This window comes from Elephantulus edwardii, unplaced genomic scaffold, assembly GCF_000299155.1.
Source record: "Elephantulus edwardii isolate Elephantulus edwardi_28Jun2011 unplaced genomic scaffold, EleEdw1.0 scaffold00001, whole genome shotgun sequence".
NCBI lineage: Eukaryota > Metazoa > Chordata > Mammalia > Macroscelidea > Macroscelididae > Elephantulus > Elephantulus edwardii.
Genome location: NW_006399751.1, coordinates 45,458,676 through 45,478,996, shown reverse-complemented (window position 1 = coordinate 45,478,996; position 20,321 = coordinate 45,458,676). Strand labels below are relative to the sequence as shown.

The 20,321-nt window shown below is 41.0% G+C and overlaps 1 protein-coding gene across 4 annotated transcripts in view; it reads left to right on the top strand.

The window, feature by feature from the left end:
- The window catches only part of RAPGEF4 (Rap guanine nucleotide exchange factor (GEF) 4), a 423,137-nt gene that overhangs the window by 236,731 nt on the left and 166,085 nt on the right, over positions 1-20,321 (top strand). For all 4 annotated transcript variants that reach the window (XM_006878827.1, XM_006878828.1, XM_006878830.1 and 1 more), the window contains one exon: positions 15,453-15,525. In XM_006878827.1, coding sequence (XP_006878889.1) covers positions 15,453-15,525 — 73 coding nt within the window. The remainder of the gene's footprint in view (positions 1-15,452; positions 15,526-20,321) is intronic.

The window sequence follows — 20,321 nt, the reverse complement described above, 5'->3', positions numbered from 1 at the left end:
AGGCAGGGCTCTGGTTTTTAAAGCTTCTAAAATAATGTATTAGCAAAAGTTCTGATTCAAAATCCTACTGTTCGCGTCACGCTGTGATGGTCAGTCTCTGTGGAGCATAAAGTACTCTCTGGTATCCTCTCTACGCAGGCTGCTATCCCTCTGGCTCTTCACACTGTGCTCTCCACCTCCACCATCTTCCGGTCCTCCGTTGTTGTTTTTATGGAAAAGAGAAGGCCTATATGAAAGGAATAAATGACTAGACATTCCATGTATGACAAAAAATAGGAAAAGACTTGCATTATAAAGTTAATTGGAAGAGGGAGGAAAATGTATTTCAATGAATGAAAGAAAACCCATCCATTCTGTAAACTTTTACTAAAATCACAATTAAAAGGGGAAAATATGTCAGCAAAAAAGAATCAACTTAGTGACTACTGATTATTATTCTTTGTAGCTAATAATTCTGCTTCCACTTGAGATTACTTTAGGAATCCTATTCCCAGCGACTGGAATTTTAGGTTCCTTCATGTAGGACAGTACACATTCTTGCTCATTGCTGTCACATTACAACTGACTCATAGCTGACCCTCCTGTGGGTTTTTAGAGGCTATAAATCACACAAGTGGATTGCCCCTTTTTCTCCTTCCAAGTACCTTGTGGATTCAAATCACCAGAAAGCCCCGGCCTTCAGATTAGCAGTGCTGCTTACTGCAGCCTGCGCCACCAGAGTGTAGGAACAAGTTAGAAATCGACTTGTCAGCCGTGGATAGCTGATAGAGTCATCCCACTTGAATTTCATTCTAGGATTCTTATGTGGCTTGGGTTTACATAACTTCTTCTGTGAGAACTTTTTGTGATTACCACACTCCAAACTATTGCTCTTGGCACGTTGGTTATGAATTAAAAAATGGCATGAATTGGCAAGCAGAAAATTGCCTCCATTTAGACATATCTATAATAGGGCCAAAGGATGTAATTAAACACCATTGAAGAAGTGGTGTTGAAGGTTCTTTGTGCCTTATTTTGTCAATGCTATAGAAATCAAGCAACAAGGAAACAGAGAAACTTGGCATTGGAGGTAAACTCAGTCGTGCCAACGATCTGTTGTGGGGAAAGCAGTACATGTAGCTTTAAAAGGGTAAACAGAGAAATTAGACTTGAATATTTCCATTTATAACTCCTGTGCCTTTTCCTCTCCTCCCCATCCCCACTGTCATGTGCTTTAAAACCTCCAGTCCTCTAAGAATTCAGAGCAATATTTTGCGTCCATTTTCTCATCATGCAGAACTTGTTAAAGAATTCTTGCCGAGAAGGAGGAAAAAAGAGGAATGTAACTTTACATCACTATTAGATACTATGTGTTATCTGGATCTTTTCGATACAGAACGAAAGATCTCTTCTCATTACATCCAAAGCACTCTCAGCTTAATACCTTGAGGTAAAATGGGGAATTGAAAATGGAGGGGGGCATCCTTGGGTGGCACAAACTGTTTAAGAGCTCAGCTGCTAGCCGAAAGCCTAGATATTTGAGCCCACGTAGAAGTGCCTCAGAAGTACCTGGTGACCTCCTTCTGAAAAATCAGACACTGAAAACCCTATGGTTGCCAGTTCTACCCTGACACCTTTGAGGTAACCATGAGTTGGCATCAACTCAGTGGCAGCTGATTAGTAAATATGTAATGAATGAAAGGCACCCAAGCGCCGAGGACTCTCCTTCATAGGGTCGCTATGAGTCGCCTGCGACTCGACAGCACTTAACAACAACAACAATGGATGACTCATTCTGAAGAGACAGAGTCCCACATGCCCAGGTCAGCTTCTGCTCTCCTCCTCAGTTCCTTCTCACCAAGCTCTCTCATTAGTCTGTCCCTGTTTGGAGCCCAGGCTCCTTTCTAAGTGTGCACCATAGTGTCTGTTTAATCATCCTCATCATGACTCCTTATTTTGATTGCTTCCCTAGTGCTGATTATCTTGGCCTAGGGACCTCAGATGCATACCACTGTGGAGATACTTAAGATTTTTCTGAAGCCTCATGATTGTCCAAGAGGAGGAGGACCTCAGGGGGCTGTTGCTGGGAAGGGTTGCTCCCAGGGCTCCAGTGCACGCCTGGCTGCTGGTGGCCAGACAGGAATGTAGGGGCAGTGTGTGCTGCCCTGACACCTGTTCTATAGGCTTTGCTTTCAATATTGAACCACACAATAGGAGAATTTTTTCTTAATAAATTTGAGAATGTAAATAAGTATGCAAGGAAAAGGAGGATTACATCTGGTGGACGCTTCTGCTGATATACGTGTAAGCTTGTAGTGAGCTTAGAGAAATACCAGAAAGGGCTCAGAGTATGCTAGGAAGATCTGGACCTTCAGGCTAGAGAGTCCTGCCTGGTCAGAACTTTTCTCCTCTTTTTTGTAGAGTCTCAACTTGAGGTACCACGCTGCCTTCATTCCATTATTCTCTGTAAGTCCTACTTTGCCAGCTGTGATGCATCTGACAGAAGATAAAATATTTCTGTTATACTTGGTTTTCTATAAACCTCATCCCAAATTTTGTACACAATCTTCTGGACTACAGCCAGGCCATATGGAATCTTCCAGTTAATATACTCAGCTGTGAACCAAAGAACTGGAAGTATGAACCCACCCAAAAGCACTTTGGAAGAAAAGCCTGGAAAACAGCCTGGTCTAAAATTCAGCCATTGAAATCCTACATAGCACTGTTCTACTCTGACATGCATGGGATCACTCTGAGTTGGAATTGACTTGAGCAATTATGATTTAAGGTGCGAGACAAAAAATTATACATTCCCTCCATTGGACAGGAACAGCCCCTGGACAGGGCTCTGGGCTTATGGTGCATTGTTGGAGTTATCCTGCCCATGATCTCCATGTGTGGTGTCTGTCAGCCTTCACTCAGTCCCTCCGTGGTCTAGGCAGGCCTAGAGGTGGACGGGGTTTTAGACTTTCCATTCTGTCATCTTTTGTCTCTTCCTAGAAAACACTGGTCTAGCTTGTGACACATCTGCAATTCCATTATGGGGCTGGCATCTGACCCTCCTTCCTCCCTTTATCCTGGGCCACACATGCTGACTTTGCTTTAGAAAAGGGCCAGTTTCAACCTACAGATTACATTTCTTTAAAAGGACTTTATTAATAAGATGCCCTGCTAGCTAAAAGTCTTTACTTAACTCTTGTTATGTTCTTTCTGGGCTTTTTCTCTTTCACTTATCACTTGCTCCAACACTTTGGAACTTGCTTTCCACGTGGACTGTTTTATCATCAAAATATAAAATAAGTAGTCTAAAATAAGTAGTATCTTATAAACTCACTTAAGAAAATGGAGTATTTGAAGTCTTATTTCTCCATAGAATCTTTTAGCAGGTCGATCAGTAGGTGCACTGCAGGTCTTTGTAGCATATGTGTGTAGGACTGTGGTGGTACAGTGATTAAAGTCTTAACTGCTAACTAAAAGATCAGCAGTTGAAACTCCTCCCACCCCTCAAGTCAGAACCAACTCGTAGTAGTGCCACCGATCACATGGAAGGAGATTGTCCATCTTACTCCTGCAGAGCCACTGGTATATGCGAACCCCAGAGAAGTACCCCTTTGAGGTTACCAGCATAACTCTCTATGCACTGTTTTGCCAGAGTTCCATATTTACATATCAGCCATTGAAAAGTCTGTGAAGCACAGTTCTACCCTGATACATGGGAAGTGTCAATATTGAATGCCCAGAACTGGTTATACTGTGTGTAAATCAACAGTACTAGTAATATGAAGTTGCAATGTAGAAATTATTCTTTTATGAAACAAAAAAGCTATTTGCCTTGGAAATAAGTATATTTAGTTTGTTTAAGTTATGGTTTATGACTACTATTTTCAATGTTATTATTATAATGACAATTTTATTAATGGAGCTCTTGTGGCTTGGTGATAAGAAATTGCACTGCCAACCCAAAGATACGTGGTTCGAATCCACAGCTACTTTGCAGGAGAAAGTTGGGCAGTCTCCTCCCATGCAACTTACTGCCTGTGAAAATCCGCTAGAGGGTCAGCTATGTGTTGGTTCCAAATCTGTATTACACAACAATAACCACTTATTAAGTGCCTAACATGTGATGAGCCCTCTCATGGATTTTATTTCTAATCCTCAAAATGATCCTTAAATACTAATGTTACTATCCAAATTTCTTTACCTAGAAAACTGAAGTAAGGATTTTCCCCAGTTTATACATGTAAAATCAGAATTAGAACCCTAGTCTGTGTGAATCCAATGTCTGCACTCTTTCCATAACATCAGAGGTTCTTGGGTTTTTCCACTGAAGTTCCTCTAATGCAGAGGAAATCAATACACAATGCCTGGGGTCTAGACCCTTTGTAGTTAGAAGTAGCCAGCAGCAAGCTCAAAATGCCTTTGAAGTCTTATGCTTTAATCTTTAAAATATATGCAAATTTAGTTTTAGACACTATAATACAAAAAGTATAAAAATAATCTTTCCAACTACTTGACATAGAGTGAAAGAGACGCTTCTGAAAGAGCCCTTGTTTATCCCGTCTGCCCTGTTGGCTGCCACACCAGGGGTCTGCACACCTCACTTTTAAGAAGGTCAGCATTGCTCAGTGCTGCATCTCAACTAAATGCTTAGGTACAAGTTTTGTTTAGAAATTGTTCCTCTGTGGAGGTTTATGGGGCAAACTGTCACTATCTACAGCCACAGAAGTCAGTCCCACAGAAAGCAGAGCTCCTGACACTTCACAGACAAATCCAAAACTGGTCTTAGGTGTTTTTTCATGGAGTTCTTTGATTAACAGCTGTCCAGTTAGAGGTTTGAAAACTTTATTTTTTTGAAGAGGAGAACTGTCCTTTCAAATGGAATTGCTCTTGGAACTCTTAATATAAACAGAAAAGAAAAAAAAAAGCTGCTCCAGTTGGTGTGGGACTGAAGGACGGGGCCTCTTTTTGCTTGATTAACCCTTACCTGAGGGCCTTCAGGGAACCCCAAGGTTTTGCTGAACTAAGTTTCAGTGCCTGTGATCTAATTCAAAACAGTCAATTTACTGAGGAAAAGTTAAGCCAGAGAGATGAGGACTTGTCTGAAGTGACCCAGCATGGTAACAACACCAGAAGTAGATCCTAGAGACTAAATTTATCAAGTTGCTCCCTCCTGAGATCCTTGCGGGCCTTGTTCTTTGTTTATCATTTGGATATCTGCTTTCCCATCTCCCCACAGAGATTCTGATGTGTTCAGGAAGCGTGGGTCTGTAGGAATTTACAAGCCAAGAATTTCTCATCATCTACATCAATGTCTGTGGCAGAATGGCCTTTCTGATAGACATGTGACCTTGGGCCACAGAGACAGATCTGGTGCTCTCCTGGGCCCTCCACCTGCTTCCCTCATGCATATATACACACATGGGGGAGCTCTGGTGGCCTAGTGGCAAGAAGCTGCACTGCAATCCCAGAGGAGCACGGTTCGGATCCACCAGATGCTATGCCGGGAAAGGAGGGACAATCTCCTCCTGTACCAGTCAGATCTGATTTGACGGTACACGCACGTGCACAAATAATAAAATAAAAAAAAATTAAAAATATATACACACACAAACACCCAGCCTGAAAGGGCTACTGTGGAAGTTTCTCTGAACAATGAGAGAAAGCTCCTGCTGGCCTATTTTTCGGCATGAATGGCCCTCATCCACTGTCCCATTCTGCCTTCAGCACATCATTCAGCATTCTGTTCTTGCCTTCAACCTACCATTGACTTTCATTCAAGGCATTTCATAAGACTATTTGAAAATGTAATAAAGTTGTCTAGTCACTAAAGCATTAGAGTGTGTTGGAGTGAAAGGAAGGGTTTGCAGGGACCCAGGCCACTACTGTAGTCTTAGTTGTTGGGGTGTGGGAAGTCTGTATGGGGGTGACATGGAAGAATGACCATAAAGATCTGCTTTGTCTCCCCTGAAAAACTGCTCACTTTTGATTGAAACTGGCCTGTGCTGGCCTCCATGGTTGAACCTTGTTAAGTGTGGCCTTAATTAATTCCCTTTAGTTTCATTCTGTTTCTCAGAAAATATGAAGTAGCTTTCATATTTCTATAGACAGACTTATACAGAAATCTGTTGTTGATTGCTGTCAAGTCAAGCATGACTCATAGTGACTCTGTGAACAAAAGAAGTGAAGCCTTTCTGTAACTATCGTTGTTTCTCCAAGCTCATAGAGTTTCCAGAGGCATGTTGTTTAGGAAGTGGATGCCACTCCTGCTTCCAAACCTGTCTTAAACTGGGAACTGCATCAAATACTGTCCACCATGGGTAACTGTTATGCCATTTGATACCCCAATGGCACAAGATTTAACATCACAGTAACCCGAGGTTACCTCAGTACAGCATATTGACAAAAGAGTGCTGTACCACTTAGAAGAATGTTCCTCCAAAATATAACAACCAACTTTTAAATACAAAGGCCCTCTGTGAGGTCTTGTTGACTCTAAGTAAGAGGTTTAAATAGAAACAACCAATATAGTATGTTTTTATGTGCCATTAAGTGGCCTGCGACCTATAGCGACCCCATATACAGCAGCTCTGAATCCTTCCCTGTCCTGAGCCAGTCTCACTGATTTTGACACACCAATCCCCATTGTCCCAGATACTGTACCAGTCCATCTCTTGGCTCACAAATACAGTCATTTCTCCCTCTTATTTTTTAATTCTTCACTGGAGCTGAAAGGAGTCCAGTATCTAACCCTCCAACATCTCTTAGTTCTGGAGGATTTTATAGTTGAAAGAGGATTTCTCCAATCTCCGTGGGTAAGCCAAGAGAGAAAGGGCTCTGTGTACCTTGTACGACTGTCCTTGCTGTCAGGTGCCACTCACTCAGAATGATGCAGGCCTTGGTGCAGGACGACTCTGCTGGTCTAGCCCCTGCCAGATGGGTACGGTGGGTAATCCTTTAGTGCTCGGCCAAGAGTGTTCCCAGCTTAGGTCCCCAGAATCCCCCAGGCCAAGGGACACAACTGGTTTAGCCTTTATTTGTCACTGCACCAACACAGGATCCCTATGTCTCTATCCTTTGCAGTAATCTCTAGGCAATGTCTTTATAAACCCTATGAACAAAGACAGTGGTTACTCACCACTTTGAGGACCACACTTTGTACACTACTCTCTTAAGGAGAGGAGAGTTCTGGTGGACCAAAGGTAAGAAATTGGGCTACCAACTCGAAGGTAGGCAGTTCAAAGCCACCAGCTGCTCCACAGGAGAATGATGAGCATTTTTCTCTCATACTATTTACTGTCTTTGAAAAACACACTGTAAGGTCAGTTATGTGTCAGTTCTGACTTGATGACACATAACATAATAACAACAAATTGTTGTTGTTATTATGTACCATTGAATTGCCAGTTGATCCTTAGTGACCCTATGCACAGTAGCTCTGGTAACTCCTTGATATTTCAAGGAAGTCATTCCCATATAATCAATGAAGAAACTTATTCACATCAAATAGAACAATTTCATCTCTGGGAGGGCACCATCCTACTTATCTATTACTGTCTAATAAACCACACCAAACTTGATGGCAAAATACTGCCATCATCTTGTGGGTTCTGTGGGTCAGGAATTGTTAAAGGGCCATGTTTGCTTGTTGTTTTTTGTGGTTTTCCTTCCCACCCCGACCCCACCCCCACTCCACACTGGATGGTTTTAACTGAGAAGATGTACAGGATCGAGTTGATTTGAACCACGGGGAGCTGGCTTGATTTGGCTGAGCTCAGCTCACCTGTCGACTGGAGAACTAACATGTGGCCTCTCCCTGTGACTTGGGCTTCTCACAGCATGGCAGCTTGGTTCTGAGAGGGAGCATCCCCACAGAGAGCTCTTGAAGAGCAGGCTTCCACAGGGTCCCTGCGAGAAGCTGCAAGGTGTCTGCTGATCTGGCCTCAGAAGTCATGCAGCATCATATCCACTCGAGTCTGTTGTTTATAGATAGTCAGTCACCAAGGCCAGCCGAAGGTCAAGGGGAATGGAATGAAATTTCTCTCTTGACGAAGCAGAGTCACATTTCAAAAGAGTGTATGGAATGTGGCCATTATTTCTAAACTACACTTCAGGCTACAATTCATAGTCTTCCAACCTATAAAGGCCAGTTTCTCCTTTCCCAGGACCCCCAAAGTCTTCTCTTGTTATAGTATCATTTCCAAGTCCAGGATTTCATTATTTAAATCACCTCAAGATATGGATGTGGCCCCTGAGATGCAATCTCTTGGGTACAGTTCCTTGATCTGTGAGTGGAAGAGCCAGTTACCTGCTCCACTCAACCCCCGGTGGCTGTTGGGGACAGGATTACCACAGATACCTTATTACAGAATGGATAAGGTGGAGTGAGAGGCCTCTCATAGTCACCAGCCCACAGCAGTCCTGAAGTCCAGCTGAGCAACACAGGCCACGAGTTCCTTGATTGGAGTCCAGTTCTCTTCGCCCTGGGAGCTGTTTTCTGTGGCCTTCAGTTCTACCATCCAGGCTCGCAGTTCTACCCTCCAAGTTAATCTTCCTTTTTCATAAAAGTGGCTCATGTTGTAGCTGTGTAGTTTTCTCACCTGCTTCTTGCTCACAAAGTTCTGAGGTCTGAAGAATTCTTTTTGTTATTTGCTATCTTCATCTCTTTCATACAAACTTACATAATTTGTTTAAAGCCTTGATAGATTTCTTTTTCTTTCTTTAAAATTGTGCTAAAAATTAAAACACACAGTAAAATGCATGCCAATTCAACAACCCCCACTGACACTGATTCTATTCTTCCAGCTCTGTAGCCATTCTTGCTATCTTTTAGCAAACATTCTATTCGCATAATTTCAATATCCCTAAGCAGAAACTCCCCCTTCCTCTCACCCTTGTGATTAATAATTGTTGATTGCTGTACAGTTGCTTATTTTATACAAGTGAAAGGGCATTGTGTTTGTCCTTTCTTGGCTTTACACAGCATGCTGTTTCCAGGGTGTGCATCCAAGCTTCATTTCTTTTTATGGGTGAGTACTGTTCCACCTGTGTGGATACCACCTTTTGGATTCTGTTCTTTTTTTGATTGACATGTTGATGTTGCTACATTTTCACAACTGTTAAAACTGATGCCATAACATTGGTGTGTATGTTTCTGTTTGTGTTCCTTCCCTGCCTTCTTTTGGGTATGTACCTAAAACTGAGATTGCTGGGTCATAAAGCAGTTAAGCTTTTTGAGAAACTTCTCATCTCTTGTTCACAGCAGTGGTACCGTTTTACATTCCCACTGGTAGTGGATGAAGGTCCTGAAGGGTTTCTTTTTTTTCCTCTCATTTTTATGAATCAATTTTAATGAGAGTTTACAGAGACTTTGGATTTCCCTTCATTCATTATTGCACTTTTCTCCCTGTCCATCTCTCTCCCCAATTCTCTCTTCTCTTTGAAAAGTAAAAGAAAAATTATTTCATTGTTATACAGTCCCTCGCACCTAAGTCCATTCCACTACGCAGCCTTCATTCTGGCCTCCAGTCATCTGATTTCTTATGTATCAATTTATAATCTGTTCCATTAGGCAAAAGATGTGCTCACATGTAAACACATACCCACTTACATATATATTTACATTGTTTTGTGTAGTTGAAATGATCCCTGTTTCAGTCTTTCTACAGTCTTAAGAGAAGCTTTACAGGTTCATTCCAGACCCCATTTTTAGTTTGAGGCTCTGTTTTCCTCCCAGTGTGTTCTCTGTGATCTTTGTCATGAAGCCCTTTCATACCTGTATGTAGAACTTTGTTTTTCAAATTTACAAGTTCTGGATCCTTTATCTTTTTTCTGATTGCAGTTCTGATTGAAAAGTAAGTGATTCCTTGCTTTGAGCATTTCTATCTAATGGGCTGACAGAAACAAGTTTATACTTGACATTCTGACTGAAAATAATCCTTAGCCAGCCCCATCAGTTCATCAGGTACAGTTCCATTTTATATATTGCAGCAAGCGTCAGTTTTGCTGACCTTTGCATAGCAAGGACCATATCCATTAATTTATCAATAATGTTCCTCACTTTGATTCAAGTCTTCATTGACAGTCTCCTCTGGCCCCACTAGGCTACGCTCAGCTTTCAGTTCCAAAATTAGTCTTCATGTTTTAGATATTAGGGTTTGTTCCAGTACCTCCAAAATTTACAGTTAACAAATTTTGTTCTGTTTATCTCTTGCTATGTATAAAACAATGACAAATTTAATAAAAGTTTGTGGTGTTGTTACATGCCTTCAGAGGATGACCCATAGTGACCCTATTATGCACAACAGACCTGAACCCTGCCCTATACTGTGCCAGTCTCGTCATCTCATCATCATCTGCGCCCATTGCTGCTGTCACCAAGTCAGTCCTCTCATGGGAGGTCTTCTTCTCTATAGCTGAGCCTCCCTCAGCAACTGCTTTATTATGCCCACAGATTTTATAGGTCAGAAAGGTGATAGGTGATGATGATACCTGCTTCATAACATCTGGACCCTTGTCTAAGAGCACAGGAATGACTAGAGAATGGTTGAGGGCTGGAATTATCTGGAAGTTTTCTCTCATGTTGGCTTCTTCTGGGATGACCCAAAGATGAGGGCCAGCTGGGAATGTTGACCAGAGCATCCACATGTGATCTTTTTATTTTCCTTAATTCCTTCCCTCCTTCTGTCCTAAATTGTTTGTGTGTTTGACTTGGGTATGCTTGCATATATTTCATTTGCTTATTTTAATGGTGGGAACTTTTATTCACTTGAAGTATAATGTTAATATTAAATATAAAGTAGAGAATAACATGAGCTGCTGTGGATCCCAGAGGTAGCAGCTGTACATGGTACAAAAGTAGGAAGTTCTACAAGATGTACAGTGACAACACCCCCCACCTGTCCCTCCACCACCGGATCCATTTCCCAGAGGATATCCTTGTTGTTATCATATTTTGTGCATCCTCCCAAAGAGTTCTGAATTTTCAGGCGTATTCACACGTACATGTGCACATCAATTCTTTTATCCCCATGGAATGTAGCACACTATCCACAAGATATTTTGTATATAATGGATAGCCACTGTCTAGTTTTCTTTTTTTCAGTGTAACAATGTACCGTGGACACTCCTCAATATTATTGTAGATCACTCTCCTCCATTCTTTTTAATGACTCATGTTGTTCCATTGAGTTGATAGAACATGATTTCTTTTTCAGGACATAACCCATTATTGTCCATTTATCATGAAGTAACCTAGATTTCCTCTGCTGGTGGACATTTGGGTGATTTCCTGCTTGGTTTTGTGGTCTTGTTTGCATTTACAGACTCTTCTTTGAAGAATATTCATGTATCTATCTGTGCCTTTGCACGTGCATTAAAGTATTTCAGGATGCTCTCCAACCATTCTCTAAGAAAAGTGCCTTACCCAATCAAAGGAAATACACATTTTTTTCCCTTTCCATTACTCTACAAAATTTTGTTTTATGCATCTATCTCAATTTATCCCTCTTCTCTGATGACAAACACTATTAGATTTTTTTTTGTTTTCTACTTTAGGGTTATTATAAACAATCTTACTTTGAGCATTTCTGTGCTTGACTTGTGATACACCTGTATCCTCCTAGGTACACAGCAGGCAGGGAGAATTCCAAAATTTTCCACCAGAACCCCTGAAAAATTGTTAAATTGCCTGATCAAATAGAATTTGCATATGTGCAATTTCTAAATGTGACCATTGTGCATGTTAGCTGCTGTGTATTCACTGTGTGGTAACTCTGTATATTCTGTGGATCGGAAACCTGACCAGGTCTGTACTTGCCCCATGAGGACTTGTGGATCAGGCCACTGGGACCCATAACATTTTATTTGACTGATTTTTGAAAGTAGATTAACAGATGTTCCTTCCCCAAATTTGATAGATTCTTCTAAATTACCTTCCATCAAGGTTATATTATTTTATACTCCTATAAGAAATATATAAGAGAAATGGTTTTTTCTCACCAGATCTGATGAGTTAAAAATGATACTGTACTGTAATTGCAATTTTCTTTTCTCTTATGAGTGAAGCTGAACATATTTTCATATGGCATTTTCTTTTCAAGGTTGCCTTTTTTAAAAAAAAAATCAAGGTTGCCTTTTAGCTTGTACTTGGAAGATGAAATCCTGCCCAAAGATCAAGTAATATGCAAATAATTTGGAAATCCCATTTTAAAAATGTAGGTTTTGATTTAGCTTGTTGTTTTTAATCCTAATTAGTGTAAGGGACTCTGCAGGGTGCTACATAAGAATTCAATTTCCTAGTGTTGGCAGATTATTTTTTTTAAAGTTCCCCCATCAGTTTTAGAAGGTGACCTTTTATTTCCAGATAGAAATATTTGAATCCTGGTTTTGTAATCTTGTCTAAATTGAAAACTCATTATTGTACTGTAGTCGATGTTAGATGATTAAGTAAACCCTGTTGAGTTTTATTTAACTGTCTTTTTGGTAAAGTATACACAGCCAGGTATATTCCCATTTGACGATATTGACACATAACACAGCTGCTATAGAGGGAGAAAGAGAAAGATTAACTATCTCCTCCCATGCCATTTACAGCCTTGGAGCAACGTACTGGAGGGTCAGCTGTGAGTCAATTGTTGAGTTGTTGACACATAATACTCATTGGCGTTGGTTACATTTTTTGCATTGTGTCAGCATTCTTTTTCCTGATGTTCATTCTAATTGTTCTACTCCCATTAATTAGTCTGACTGTCCCCAAACTTCTCTTGTATGTCCTAGAGTAACTGTTGCCCATTTGATCTCATTGAAATAATTTTCAAAAGAGCACAATTTTCAAGTGTGAAATTCTTTGCTTTTTGAGCTAGTGTGCTAGTTAATAAAATACAATTTCAGGGAATAACTCCTGTTCAAGTTTTAAAGAGTATCCTAGGGAAATCATCTCTAAACTAAGTTTCAAATTCAATTCAGCAATGGCATTTGTAAGGTAATTAGAAATTTGAGCAGTACTTGAATATTATTAAAATCTTAAGTGTTTCAGTCGTGAAAATGTTATTGTGTTTTTTTTTTGGCGGGAGGGGGGGAGAATCCGTATCATTAGAGATACCTATTAAAATATTTATGAATTAAATCATGTCTTGGATTTGGTTCAAAATACTTTTGAAGTGGCAAGTGGTTGGAAGTGTTGATGGCTAGTAGTTAATAATGCTTGACACTGGGTGATAGTTAATTGTGCTGTTCTGTTTGGGTTTTGAAGTTTTCCATTAAAAAGTTAAAGTTTAAACTCAACAGTTGATGCATTAAATTCCCCTTATGTGTATGACTGGGGGCCCTGTGTTGCTGGAGGCAGAAGTTTCAGAAGGATAGAAGGTCTTTTCTGCTTGTTCTTCAGCACCTAGGACAGTGTCAGGCACATAGTAGGTCTATAAACTAGTTGCTGACAATTCATTTTTGACTCATGGTGACCCCAGTGTGTTGGAGTAGAGCTATACTCATTCCATTAAGTTTTAAAGGGTTGATTTGTTGTTTGGAGGGGTTTTGTTTTGTTTTTTTTTTCTGACATGCTTCTGGGTGGATTCAAACCCCCAACCTTTTGGTTTGTAGCAGAGTGTGCTAACTATTACACTACACAAGGGCTCCTACATGCACTGAACTCCAGCCCACACTCTGTTCCCCATAGAACTGTGTCTGCATAGATGAAAGTGCTGTTTTCTACTTCCACTGGCAGAGGCCCAGTGATGATTTCGATGAGAAAGCAACCATCAGTGCTGTGAAAAGTGAGGCCTTATTCCACTGGAGTATCAGCACATAAAGGTGCTTTATGGTGTGCCCTGAGAATTAAGGGAGACTGAGCCACCAGCGACAAACTGTTGCATTTTAAACAATGCTTCTAATAAAGTGGAAAAGTCATTTTAATTTAACATGAACTCTTTCTTTTAGGAGTATATTAGGGAGTTGCCAATGATAAGAAAAGTACTCAAAAGACAGTAGGAGTCATAGACTCTTCTAAGAACAGAAGCATCCTCCTCTGACACTATGAGCCATTTCCGTCCAGAGTCCATCAGAGGGTGATGCCCAGGAATGTGCTTAGTTAGTGCTTCTCTTACGAGGAAGAAAAGTAGATGGTATCATATTGAAGAAGAAAACCAAAAAAAAAAAAAAGAAAAAAAAAAAGAAAACCAGAACTGGTGAATTTTCAAAGAAAGTATCAAGAATGCAGGGTGATAGATGGGTCTTGTGTGTATGTTTGAATGATTAGCTAACTCAGAGGCAAGAAAATCATGTTTTACTGTTTGCATGCAGGTGCTATGTAGTTGCTTTAGAATGAAAAGAAAAAAAAAGGATTTTTTTTAAAAAATAGTCACATCTTGCTAAGAAGAAGGGTCTTTTGAGAAAATATCAATGTTACATTACAAACACCATTCAGATCTACCAAATGGGCCAGATGGTTGCTGGAGTGCCGTTCTGCCAGCTGCCCATTGCTACAGATGAAGCCTTTCTGCTGACGCCCGTGTAACCCACGAGCCCATTATGGAGTGTTGATTCATTTGATGCTGCTGAACATTTATGTGCCATCAGAGCTGCAAACCATAAATATACATGGCCCCGTACAAGAAATAAAATTGCCCAGCTTTCATTCTGGGGAGAGGAGGAGACTGTATTTATTACTTGAGAAGAGATGATGTTGAATGTTCATTTTCTCTCCTAAAATGCCACGACTCATGTTGGATGCTTGAAATCATCTGATGTTCACCAAGCCTTATCCCTGCAAAACAATGCAGACTCACAATATGCATGAGCCCCAGAGCCAAGAGCAAGCTGGACTAGAAGTCAGTGGAGTGCATGCAGCCCAGGGGAGGGCAAAAGCTACTAAATTAAGCCAAATTATTTTGACAACATACTAAAAAACTTATCTGGAGGTCACATAACAAACAGGTGTACAGTGTAAAAGGAAGTAGGTAAATGGAATCAAATCAACTTCTTTCAGGCAGATATTTCTCCAGAGCTGCATTTCTTTCTGCCTTGAAAGAGGCTGATTCAGTACCATTCACCTATTAAGAAAGCAGCACATTTGTTTGTATCTGCATCTATAAAAACCAAGTGCCTTTTCCCTCCACAAAGAACTGAGCATGTGTTGGTGTGGGTGGGGGCAGATGAAGGTGGAGGGAGGGTGAAAAGCCCACACAATTCATTAATCAGTCTTAAATATATAAATGAACCAGCTGAGATGGAAACTGTGCACACCTCCCCCCTCACTCCCAGAAGCAGAGGGACCACATCACACTATATCCAGGAAAACGTATTTCAAACACACCATCTTTCATTTAACCAGAGAACCCAGAGAGCATGTTCCATGGCTCTGTAAATGCAAGGTTCAGAGGCTTCGTGACCCCCTGAGTTCCTGCTTTCTTAGCTGTAAATAAATGAGTGCTCAAAGTGAGTAAATATTCATGTGTTAAATTTATAATCTTGTCTTTCAGAAATATCGACAGTATATGGCAGGACTTCTGGCTCCTCCCTATGGTGTTATGGAAACGGGCTCTAACAATGACAGTAAGTGGAAACCGTGAACATTCTGTATCGAAAAATGCATTGTGTGATGTGTGTGTTCGTGTAACAAAAATAAATTTAAAAATCCTACACCAGCTTGAGAGTCTCTTTAGACTCTTGGATAAACAAACCTGCCAGCCTACACTAGGATTTTTAAATCGTTAATATAGCATTAGTTGGTGGTCTTAATGGGTAGAGCGAGGTACGCTCTGGTGCTGAGGGCTTGAGCATACTTGGGACATTTTCTCAAAATGTCTTCATTTTTTTCATTTTTGTAGTGAAATCTAGTGTTGTTTCTGTGCCCTTTAAAAAAAGGGACTCATGACCATATTTTTTCCAGTCACATTGAGATCCTGAGAGCCCGCTCTCACTTCTTTTGTCTTGATCAAGGAGAAGTTATATGAGTCATTGTTTATGCTTATTAGATCATGGCCCCTTTGAATTCCAAACTTTTTGTAAATGATTGGTCTCTGGCTGATGGACTGTCTGAAAAGACAGTTCTCAGTGACTCTCTAATGAGTGCCAGGTAGACTCGAGAAACCCTGGTGTCTTCTTAGTTTACCGCTCTGCTCATGTATACTGGGAGCACCTTTTGGAAACACATTCCTGTTATTTGCACTTGTGAGTCTTAGAAAGCTCTTGAAGGTATACTTGTGATAAAGGACTCAGCCCTGGAGCACTTGATGCTGTAGCACGTCTACCGCCATCCACGGTGATGTCTCCACCATTGCTTCCACTCCAAGCAGCTCTAGAGCCAGGCGTCACCCTAGCAGTGCTCCTCTGAGCTCCTTGAATTCCCACCCTATCTTCCATTCCTGCATTCTGTACCAGTGGGCCTCCTTTCCACTTGAAGCAACCTCTTTAGTGGGCCTCCTCCATTTCCTTCTGTGTCACAATTTCTGTGCAGTCTCTGTCCCTCTCTGCTGTTCTTTGACACTAAAAAAAGTGGGGGAAAGGATCTTTCTTTTTCTTCACCTTTGTTCTTGATTTTATTTCTTCCTCAACCTCCTACTACTTTGGAAACAAATATGGTATTAGGAAGGGTGATGGGTCAGTAAAAGAGAGGAAGACTTCAAATATGGATTGACATGGTGATGGCAGCAATGGGCTCAAGTGTGTCGTAGATAGTGAGGACGGCACAGGATAGGACAGGACTCAGATCTATTGCTCATAAGGTCGCTCTGAGTCATACTTAATACGACAGCACCTAACGACAACAACAGTTTATCTAATGGTGTAATTTGTAGAGAGTTGTGCTGCTAATCCAAAGGTGGTACCTCTCTGATGGTTCACATCCACCAGCAACACCTGAGGAGAAAGATGAGCAATCTCTTATCATGCAGTTTACAGCCTCGGAAACCCTATGGAAAGTCATCCGGGAGCCAGCTTCTCCTCAACTGCAATCAATGAGCAAGTGAGCTCATCTAGGGTTGGGCAACCAATTACAAGTGCCCACCTGGCAGTCTTGGCGGGGCTGTTTCCCAGCTGTGTGACTCTGGGCAAAGTACTTGGCCTTTCCCCACCTCATTTTTCTCAGCTGTACTGAGGATTAAATGTGTCAAGTATTTAGAATATCGTCAGGCATGTAATAAACACCAAATGATGTTGCTTGTTATTTCTTCCTCGGTGCTGCTGGGGTTCATTGTCATCAAGTCTGTTCCAACTCCTAGCAGCTCACAGTCCCTGTGGTGAAGCTCATAGCTAGAGCCCTTTTGTCGGTCCATCTTGTGGGTCTTCCTCTTTTCTCTGATTTTCTGCTTTATGAATCTTGATGTCTTCCTAAGAACCAGCCCCTCCTGATAGATAATATGAACGACATACATGGGATGAGATCGCACCATCCTTGCTTCTAAGAAGCGTTCTGGCTCCACATCTTCCTCATCTCTTATTCTTTCCTACCCTCATTGCCACTAAATTGGTTCTAACTCCTAGTGACCCTCCATCCAGTTTCTGAGGCTATCAATCCTTATTGTAGGAGATTGCACCTCTTTCTCCCCCAGATTACATGCAACACCACCAGGGCTCCTTACCTCACCTCCCGATTACTCTTTAAGCTCTCAGATCTGATTTTTGTCCATCTTCCTTGACTCAGTGCACTCTACAGTGCCCAGAGCATGATTAATAACCAGATCCTGTCATTGTCAAGTCCCCATTCTCCCTGACTTCAAGCAAAACTTGACCTGTTCAGACTTCATTCAGCCTTGGTGCTCATGGCGTCTCTGTACAACTCTAGTCTCTTATATCCCTGTGACTGTTTACATTTTTGTCTGTCTTGCAAGTACTTCTTCCTCACACATGACAAGTTCAGATTCTACCTGAGGGTTAACTCAGAGCTTCTTTTTTCTTTGCCTTATCTTTTTTTTCTCTATTCTTTCCTCTTGACTATTGCATCTTTTTTGCAGCTATGCAGATGCAAACTATTACCTCAATTTCAGCTCTTTTAAGCCTAGCTAAACTTTTGCAAGTGTTGCTTTTCTGCTGCTTTTCTTTCTACTCTGGTGTCTTCTTGGTCCCTCAAACTAAAAACGTCAGTAGTAATCACATCCTCATTCTCACAGAAACTCTCCTTTCCCTTCAAAGCTTCTATTTCATTCTCAAGCCACTGCTTTCGTATGTTCTTATTGCCTTCAAGTTGGCCTCTAACTTGTGACTGGGATTACCTAGTTCTGTGCCACCCCCATGATCACATGGGGGTCAGATCATTTTAATCCATAGGTTTTCATTGTCTGATTTCCAAAAGTAGATCGCCATGCCTTTCTTGCTAGTCTGTCTTAGTCAAAAAGTCTTGCAAACACCTGTTCAGCATTATTGAAGCACACAAATCAGACGACAAGTGGACATAAGGCACATTGGCCAGGAGTGAAACCCAGGTCTCCTGAGTGGAAAGTGAGCAGTCTACCACTGAACCACACCTCCACCTGTTCTTGTCCTGCACCGCTGGTTAAACCTCAGCCACCTTGGTTCCTCCTTTGTCCTCACCAGCACCTGCTAAAGCTTGCCCAGCCCAGCCCTTTCTGCTTCTTTTGTAGTGTTGCTGTTCCTTCATTTTTGCTTCTTGGCTGATGACTTCATCATTCTTGACTTGAGGGCAGGAATGACTAAAATGACTCAGAACCTTATCTCACCATTGGTATGCTGATAGATTTGGGGAAAGGGAAGGGGGATTGGAAATTTTTTTTTTTAGATTGGAAAAAATTTTAATTGGAAAGATTTTTTGGTCTATTCTTTTACATTATTACTACTGGGAAATAAAAAAAAGTTTATTTGGGGGGAAGTTGGAGTTAAGTGTGATTTTTTTTTTCTATTGACATTAAGTGTATTTATCAAACGGTATATCCATCATCCTTATCTGTTATCCACCTTTTCTGTCACCCTTTTTTTTCCTCCCCTTCCCTCTCACCACCCATCTATGGAAACTATCAAAGAATATATCATTTGTTTACTTTTTAAAATCATAATGGACTCATACCATATTTGTTCATAACACTAATTTTCATCATTTAGATTTAATAAGTGCTACTATTTTGCCATAGTTCCTTCTCTGACAGAAACACATCTCACTCCAAATAATTCAGGCTCTAGAGTATTTAAAAATAAAACCATCTCTGTCAATAACCACAACATCATTATGATACCTAACAACTGACCTGGTTTCCTTAATAGCATCATTGTCCAGTCAGTATACAGATTTCCTCAGCTAAATATCTTTGTGCCTGATTTTACAAACTAGATTTTTAACCCTTAACCTTGGCATTGTATGTCTATTTTATATCCTAAATATCTTTTTGAGCAGTCTTCTCCATTTCCCTGATCATATCACTCTACTCCTCAGAGCCTCCGAGTGATGTTCCTTTTCCTGCCTTAGGTGAATTCTAAGTCCGCTCACACCTTAGCACAACTTTCAGGTCCCCACAAAGTCTAGTCTTCTGTATTCCTTCTCTACAGATACCTTAGGTTCTAGCCTCTCAGATACGGTGTTGTGAAACTTTGTATTTATTTTATTGAACCTCCTGGAAAGTATGCTCCTTTTTATACCCCTGCATCTCCTCATGTAGGAGTGTCTGGATGTACTCAGGTTAATGCATGTGGCTGCTGACTGAAAGGTCGAAGGTTCTAATCCAGTCTGAAGTACCCTGAAAGAAAGGCCTAGTGATCTTCTGAAAAAAATAAGCCATTGGTTGGCAAGCTCTGGTGGCCTAGTGGCAAGAAGCTGCACTGTAATCCCAGAAGTGTGCAGTTCAAATCTACCAGATGCTTTGCTTGCTGAAGAAGGAGGGACAATCTCCTCCTGTACAAGTCAGATCTGATTTGACAGTACACACACACACACACACACACACATAAATAATAATAATAATGAGGAGGAGGAGGAGGGAGGAGGAGGAAAAGCTGCCCCTGGCAACTCTGTGGAACACAGCTGTCCTCTAACAAACATGGGCTCACCATGACAGAGAATCAACTAGGGGATATTTTTTTAAAAAGGGGTTTTTTTCTCTCCTACAATCAACCAGTCCTTGAAAATGATGGTTGGTTGCTTGGTTGTGTGTATGAATGGATGGCTTAATGGATTCTAGGTGACTTTCAGGGTTCTGACATTAGGCCAGCTGTACGCTTTCTGACAAATCTCTGCAGTGATGGCTCACATGCTCGTTAATAGTCTGTTTTGAAAGATAATTCTCTGTCTGCCTATTTCCTTACCAGAGCTTTTATGTTTTATTGCTCTTTGAGTTTGAGGCTTAAACCTTTAATGGATATTCTAAGGATGGTCATTTCCATTCTTTTTTTTTTTTTTTTTTTTT